Genomic DNA, 8,044 nt, shown 5'->3' with positions numbered 1-8,044 from the left:
CCCCTTAAAAAAAAAAAAAAAAAAAAAAAAAAGTGTGGTCCCTGAACAGCAAGCAGTGTGGGACCAACAACATTGACGTCACCCGGGAACTTGTTAGAAATGCAGGCTTTCAGGCCCCACCTTAGATCTGAATCCAGATCCGCTTTATAAGGTTCCCAAGTGATTCACATGCACATTAAAGTTAGAGAAGCACTGATACAGAGCAAAGCTCGGGGTTTGAATGGAAGTTCCACAGCTTACTAGCTGGGTAAACTTGAGTAAGTTATTTTTTAAATGACATTTGGGAGGATTAAATGAGGTAGTATACAATTGACCTGTGAACAATATAGGGGTTAGGTAAAATCCATAAGTAACTTATAGTCAGCCCTCCGTATATATGGTTCCTCTGTGTACCAGTTCCTCCCTATCTGTGGTACCACATGTGTAGATTCAACCAGTCATGGATTGTGTAGCACTGTAGTATGAAAAAAAATTCTCACGTAAGAGGACCCATGCAGTTCAAACCCATGTTGTTCAAGGGCCAACTGTCTAAGTAAATCTGTCAGCACTTGCCCTCTCCTTTGAAGTCATGGATATTAGAAATTAGAAGGCAATAGTAAGAAAAGGTCTTTTAAAAAAATTTAGCAGAAGAAAGAACTGGATTAAAAATCAGCTCTAAAAACCTAATCTTAGTAGTGTCATAAGCTAGCTATATGCGTTTGGTCTAGCTGTTATCTGCCTCAATCTCTGTTCTGAATCCATGAAACTCAAATGAGATTAATATATATATAATAATTTTCATATATATTGTGCTTTCATGATTTTAATATAAACTGTCATGTAAATAGAGGTGAGTGAGTTGAGCAAACGTTGTTGGATTGGTACTTTGATCAAAATTAGATTCAGGAATAGTTGCCTTCTGGAAATATTAAGGGGTCATTTAATTTATCTTTACTTTAGAATCTCCCCTTTACCCAACCTCTGCCCACCTCACTGTCTGCCAAACAAGGAGGAATAATCCTAAATGTATGTTTGATTTAGTTATAACGATGTTGATTTTAAAAACAGGAGGATGTAGTTCCTTTAGAAAATTGGGTTTTTCTTTTTTTTAACAACTTTGATTTTCTCTTATCAGATACAAAGATGAAAGCGATTATGCCTTACGTTACATGGAGAGTAGTTGGAAAGAGCAGCAGAAGGAAGAAGCTAAGAGGTAAGCACAGATGTAACACGTTTGTGCAGAAATGTCCTAAAAATTCTTTTCTGTTCCCTCCTTCAGTTGCATCATTGGGAGCAGGGGCTTTGGGCCATGCTGTTTGAATTCCAATCCTACTTACTTGCTGTGGGGCTTTAGACAAATTCCTTAGCCTTTTAAATCTGTTTTCCCATTTGTAAAATGAGAATATACTGTTTTCATTCATTGAGGTTTTGTGAGGATTAAGATAATGTGTACAAGTTGCCCAGTGCAGTGACTCACCCATGTAGGCACACAATAAATGCTAGAGGCCTCCCCTGATCCCATTGTAGCATGTTATTTTTCTTTCCGCATCCTTAATTCCCTTTCCACATAAGATACATCTCAGTCTTGCTAACCTGTACCACCGCTGGCCTCAAGGACCTGTTGAGGAATATGAAATTCCCTATGTCTGATTCCTGTTTGGCCACCTGATATCAAATAAATGATCATTTCTTGGATAGGGGTAACAAATGATTACTTTGTTTATAATGTTAACTTGGTGAAATAATTCACCTCATTCTCAACTCAGGATATTAAACCTCTTTCTCCCTCTTGCCGTCCCTCCTCTAACTAGATAAAATATCAAACTAAAGTGTTGGGAAGGGAAAAGAAAAGAATGTTATTTATTGAATAAATGTTTCTTGTTCTTTATTTTTTAAAGCTGATGAGATAGTTTATATTTATTACTGTAATGGGAATATTAAGGTGTTGAGGTTATATGTAAGGTCTTTTTTCCACTATAACTTGAGGCAGTGGCAGTGGCTCCTGGTAAAAAGTATTCCTGCTTCGTCTGTTTTCAGTGGTAAAGGCTTGAGGCATTTTGAGTGCATCAGCACATTCCATGTACGCTCCCAGTTGAAATTTCATTTTTGCTTTTTTAAAGAGAGCAGTAATTTCATGTATATTGATAAATACCCCCTTTTTTCCACTGACAGTTTAAGACTAGGTATGCAAGAAGATTTAGATGAAATGAGACGTGAAGAAGAAGAAATGAGACGTCGAAAGGCCAAGAAGCTGAAGAAGCATTAGCTGCTGCTTTTATTTATTTTTGTGAAATTCTGAAAACAGTCTGCTGCAAGGAAGTCCTGCCTTCAGACTGAAGAAGCCCCTTATTTTAGAATTCTACTTGGGTACTCAAGGAGAAGGAATGCATACTGTCATCTATCTGCAGGCTGTCGTTAGAGCATAAAGTATTTTCAGATACTTTCCAGGGTGAAATCTGTAATGCAGATGACATAACACCCAGTGAGTGCTCTTACGAAGCTAACTGTTCACAGGTGCCACCCTTGATCCTGATGAGCTATGCACTCTCATGTGGGGCCGCTCACAAGTCAGCCAATCTTACGTTATTCCTTTGCTACTCCAAAAGGAAAAAAAAAAAGGATTGCTCCTTTACTTCCGTAATTCTGCTGATGTGTGAGTATGGCACTGCCTGGCTCCCAATCAAATTTATTTTGTCTTGATGAGGAAACTGGCCCTTCCATTAATGCTGCCAGCAATAAAGTGACCTGTCCTAACCTATATGTTTGGATTGAGAACTTGAAAATGTAGAGTAGCTGTTATAATTATATGGATGTCATTTCTGTGACTTTGCAGTAAAAAGTAGAATAAATTGTATTCTGCATTATTCATGGATTGGATGCTGAGCATTCTTATTCACTAATTTAGGTGATCAGGCAATTAACAAAAATGTTTCCAAGTTAAAATACAAGTTATGCCATTTTATATAAGAATATTCTTTTCCACGGTTTACTTTCAGATTTATTGTTACATTGGCTTTAGTGTAAAATAGACAAGGTCACTGTGCTGTTTGATTTTTATCTAAAAATTTCATTTTTATATTGAAGAAAAAATACTTATTTTATTCAAACATTAGATTTGGACGAATAATAATAGTTTAAAAAATAAGGAAGTGACATGTGAGGCTCCCCTCCTCCCCATTCCGCTCCCCCATTATAGAGATATTTTGGAATCCAAGGTGCCCTGGACCTTTGCATGTTAATGACTTTGTATTTTTATCTTAAATTCTTTAGTGATTAACGGTAAAAAACCAAAAACTAAATTTATGTGTATCAAGACCACCACCTTCTCTCTTTGCCCATATTGCACTTTTATTTCAAACTATGCACTGTGAAGAGATTTTTTTCCCAGGTGGAAAGGATGTTCCCTGTTACTGGTATTTACTAGGCTGTGGAACATCTTCATTCTCACCTTTCTTCAAGTCATATCTATAGACTTGTTATATCTCTTAAGCCTCAAGTCCACGCACTTCCAGTCGGGCTGACCTAGGTTCTGGCTGGAGAGAAGCCAAGTCTCAAGTAAAGTCAGCAACAGAAAATGAGGTATGATGATGCCAGAGAGCATTTGTCCTTGACTCTGAGGGTTGGGAACAGTGGGACATAAGCTTGTAGAACAATTCTGTAATAAACATTGTGGCTATCTTAAGCCATTGAGTGGTGGGGATTAGGAAGTAGGTGAGGTTATCCTACAAGAATCCTTACTCTTCAACAGGTCTAAAAGTTGTTTTTGTATATTCTTTGTTATCCGTAAAGCTTTCTTTATTCTCAACTTTGGGTGTTATAGATTATCACTATTAGCCTTCCTTAATGGGATGACCCATCCTTAATGGGAATACCAGTCCTTTTAAGACTTTTGACTCGAATTGAGTTTCAAACTTTAAAAATGCAAGAACTTAATTTTGAAGTTGAATCCTATGAAAGGTGTCTTCATCACTAGGAATAACACCCTTCTAATGATCACATAGAACTGTTAAACACTGGTGGCAGAAAAGCCTAGTGACTGCCTCTCACCAATCTCAAATACCTTCAGTGAAACTGATTCAAGGGTAGTGTGATATTCCATGTAATAAAACAGGTTTGGAACATTATTTCCTTTGCTGTCACTTACGTGATTTTTCTTTTCCCCTTCAAAAGTCTGGTGGTTTGCTTGAATATATTTTTTTCACTATTCAGACTCGTTGAAATCTGTAGTTGCAATCAAGTGCTTGTCACAGCTCAAAGATTTCTGGTGGCTTAAAGCTTACTAGCACTTTACTCAATGATATTGTGCAGTTATTTGTACAGAAAGGCACCATTGTGCTAGCTAAAAGTTCCAGAACTTGGTAGAAAAAGTCAGGTTGTGTCCTTATGTGTCATCACTTCTGGGTGCATTTCTCCTTCTATAATACAGATGTTGATTTCAGTTTTCTTCAGCATCAGCATTATAAAAGGGCACTCCTGTAGCTCATTAAAAAAAAAAAGGTTCTGAATCTTTTAATCTTAGCCTTGTTTCCAAATCCTGTCTTCCATTTTGTTCTGCATCTCCTGACCACTCTTACAAAAAGCTCACAAACCTTTGAAGAAACTGGAATAGGCTGTTATTTTATCAAGTTTACAAATTAAGTGCTTGATTTTTAATGTGTCCTCTACTGTTTTGATTTTCAGATTTTATTAATATTTGAAGATGTGCCTTTTATTGGATAATGTTAAGTCACGAATGTAGTAATGTTATTTCAGTATTGTAATAATGTTACATGATCATGGATGCGGCATCCTCAAATACGATGTGAAGGGAAAGTAGTTTTCATAAAACTCATATAGCTCTGATTGCACAGTCCCACTTGCTTTAGGTATTGCTATGTCAAAGCAGGGGGGACTTTCTTTAAAGGCTACTTTCAGAACTTGTCTTTGTATTTTCTCTAAACTGTAAATGCAATTATGTCCATTTGGAGGCCAGGGTACCACATGTCACAGGCAGCCTTACATGTGTGCTGTGAGAAGGTTCAAAGACTGTTAACAAGAAAGTCTATGGGAACTCGAAATTTCATTTTTTAATGTAATCCCCAAGATCTTTTCCAAGAAATACTGTTTTGTATTTTATAACTTAAAAGCAGCTGTTAGTACATTTCTGAGATATAGCAGGAGACCAAAACATGTTTGGAAAGAGAATAAATATATGAAGAGAGACTGGTTGTATTATTTTCAATGTGCTGAATATATTAGACTACTATTTATTTTGTGAATGGATGTGATGAAATAAATATTCAGGTGTTTAGTGTATGATTAAGAGTGGAATATAGATGTCTTTGGAGTTATTAAATCCATGTCTTTTACATAATGGACAAATCAAGTTTAAAGAAACATTTACATAGCATAGCTTGTTTTCTGGTGCTGTTGACCTGCAAGAGAATCTACTTTTGCATATACAGATAAAAGTTTTGCAATTTATGTATAAAAGATATTGTAGGCATTAAAAATATTTTATTGATATTTTCACTGGTTTGCATTTATTTACTAAAACTCATATTCCTTATTTCATCACCCTGAACATTATTCCAGCTAGAAACCCCAGTAGACTCATCGGACTTCAGAGATGGGGTTTATTTACCTCCTTACGCACACCTCTGTTCCTTCTCCCTTACACATTCCCGTCTGCTCAGCCCCTGCCACTGACACCTCTCCCCTCTTGCACCACCAGCTTAGAGAACTATTCTGGTATCAGACACCCAAGTTAGGAGAACTGTTTGGAGGTATAGTCGGGGAACAAGGGAAGAAGAAGAACTAGGTATATAGTTCCTCTTTTCAAGAAATGGAGTGGTTCTAATCCCCTATGATACAAAGAGCCTGAGAGAGCTGGGACGATGAGTCCTTAAGAATATATGAGGCAAGTGGGCACAGCCATGCAGCCAGAGAATGTAGGCACTTAACGGAATGTGTTGAGTCTAGGTCATACAGGTATCATAAAAGATGCTAGTATCCTAGATTTATAAATTATAAATTTTTGCTTATGAATTTTGAATTCACTTTTTCTATTAAAAAAAGTAATCCATACAGTGCATAGAGGCACTTAAAAATACTTCAGCAAACAAATGCCAAATAGTCATCAACAATATGCTGTCTGTGTAACCAAAGATCTACTTTGTTGGTAAGTGTGTACTTTTGAACAATGAAGCCATTGGTCATCCCAAAGCAACCACAGAATGGGAGCAGTTCCATATAATTTATTTTAAAAGTATTTGCTCCTGTTAGGTTTTCTTTCTTTCTTTTAGGGTCAGAAAGCTCAAACCACTTTTAGAGGGCTTATTGGGAATATCCTAGGGCTCAGACACCCAGGTTAATTGCATGGGTCTTATACTTAGGTTCTCATTCTTGGTCTCATGAACTCAAACTGCGTCATACTGAGGACTGGGCGGTTAGCTTTTGTTTCTACACATGCTGCCTGGATCAGCAGCAGTCACTGCTAAAAGAAAAGGCAACTACTTGTTTATTCAGGTGAGTAAGACTTTTGAACCAAGAGGTAGTCAAGATCTTGGATAACCCAGCCTCTCTTGCGTGGCTCCTTTCCTTGGCATGTAAAAGCATACCAAAGAGAAGACCTGGACCTTAATTTTGACTCTGCTACCGAGAACTGTGTGGGTTGGTAAGGTATTTAAGCCTCTCGACTTCATTTTTACCATTTTGTAAAATGAGGCTGAGGTTACTATAAGGATTAAAATACTGTATAGTTTAGTATCTAGCACCCAATATGAAAATGCCCTTTCCCCACATGGTGTAAGCTTTGGGCTTAATGATAGATGTGAAAAGGCCACAGAGAAATACCCCCAGAGAATAGGCTTAAAGTTGCTGCAATCTCTAACCCTTTCTGTAACATTTACATTTTTCACCCCTGCCTGGACCCTGGACCTTGGACCCAGGAGAAAGGTATTATGTGGGAAATAGGTCTAAAGAGCTCTAGAGGATTTCTATGTTCAAGGGTACAGAATAGGGGACAAATTGAAGTAGGTATCTTAGTCTTAATGCCACTCTTACAGACTATGAAGCAGAGGGGACCAAATCACTCCCATCCACCAACTACCTCCCGACCCTCCATCTCCCTGTTTTGAGCTAACAGAATACCAAGTCTTCATCTTTAAAAGTGTGGTAACTTGTTACATAAAATGTGACAAAATGGTATGCATTTACTTTATGTGAAACCAACAGGAACAGTGCAGCTGGTCAGGAAAGCTTCAGAGCAGCATTACTTCACCAGGATCATCTTTGCTTATTTCCACCAGAGTCTGGGGGGGGAAAAAGTATGTCAGGTGGGTCTTGCCTAGTGCTTGCTAGGGTGTGGGGCTGAGATAGCTGCCCTCAAGGGCAGGCAGGGGTAGCTGTGTCCAATTCTGTCTCACCTAATGCCTCCAATCCCAGTTGCCACAGGGGCTTAGCAGTGTGGGAGCTGACAAGAGGCAAAGAAAAGATGAACATCCAAGGTCTTAAGAGGAGGAGAGAGGAAAGAGACATCTGCCACCAGAACCGTTTTACAGACCAGTGTTTACCTGATGAGGGACAGTTAAGTGTGGGTTGCTGGTGTGGGCTAAGTGGTATAGAAGGCTGAACATATAAAGTGTCCCATGAGCATGAGACTAGGTCAGCACTGTCAGACAGCTTTGAGGCTGGGCCTGAAATATCTTTATACCTCCAGTTTTTTTGAAAGACACCGAAGAACTTAAAAAAAGTAAAGACTCTTAGGAAAAGATGTATAAAAGATCACATGAAAGAGGGAAATCTCTCAACTCGAAGTAGATAGTGAATAAGAATAGAAGTAGGTATGCTACAATAACTTTTTTAATAAAGAAGAAAGTATTTGTTTCTAAAGTTGGATTTTGATGCTTAGTTCATTTATCCCGGGGAATACATTTCAAAGTGGGAAGAGAGAACACAGTTGAAGGCACATTTACCCCTCCTGGGGGATACTTATATCCCTTCCACATTGTTCCTGCAATGAGAAGCATCCATAAGACAACGATCATTGTGGGGCTTCTTGCTTAGCTGGTGGTGTGTGCAGGGG

General features: G+C 38.1%; 1 protein-coding gene across 1 annotated transcript in view; it reads left to right on the top strand.

Annotated features, from left to right (window-relative positions):
- Positions 1-5,482, top strand: part of SPTY2D1 (SPT2 chromatin protein domain containing 1) — a 21,749-nt gene extending 16,267 nt beyond the window's left edge. The window contains exons 5-6 of the mRNA XM_024764710.1: positions 1,115-1,192; positions 2,152-5,482. Of these exons, the coding sequence (XP_024620478.1) occupies positions 1,115-1,192; positions 2,152-2,245 (172 nt within the window). The 3' untranslated portion in view covers positions 2,246-5,482. The remainder of the gene's footprint in view (positions 1-1,114; positions 1,193-2,151) is intronic.
- Positions 5,483-8,044: the final 2,562 nt, after the last annotated feature.

The sequence above is a fragment of the Neophocaena asiaeorientalis genome, unplaced genomic scaffold (genome assembly GCF_003031525.2).
Source record: "Neophocaena asiaeorientalis asiaeorientalis breed wild unplaced genomic scaffold, Neophocaena_asiaeorientalis_V1.1 scaffold230, whole genome shotgun sequence".
NCBI classification, from domain to species: domain Eukaryota; kingdom Metazoa; phylum Chordata; class Mammalia; order Artiodactyla; family Phocoenidae; genus Neophocaena; species Neophocaena asiaeorientalis.
Note: the sequence above shows the minus strand (reverse complement) of the source record. Positions and strands in the feature narration are given on the sequence as shown.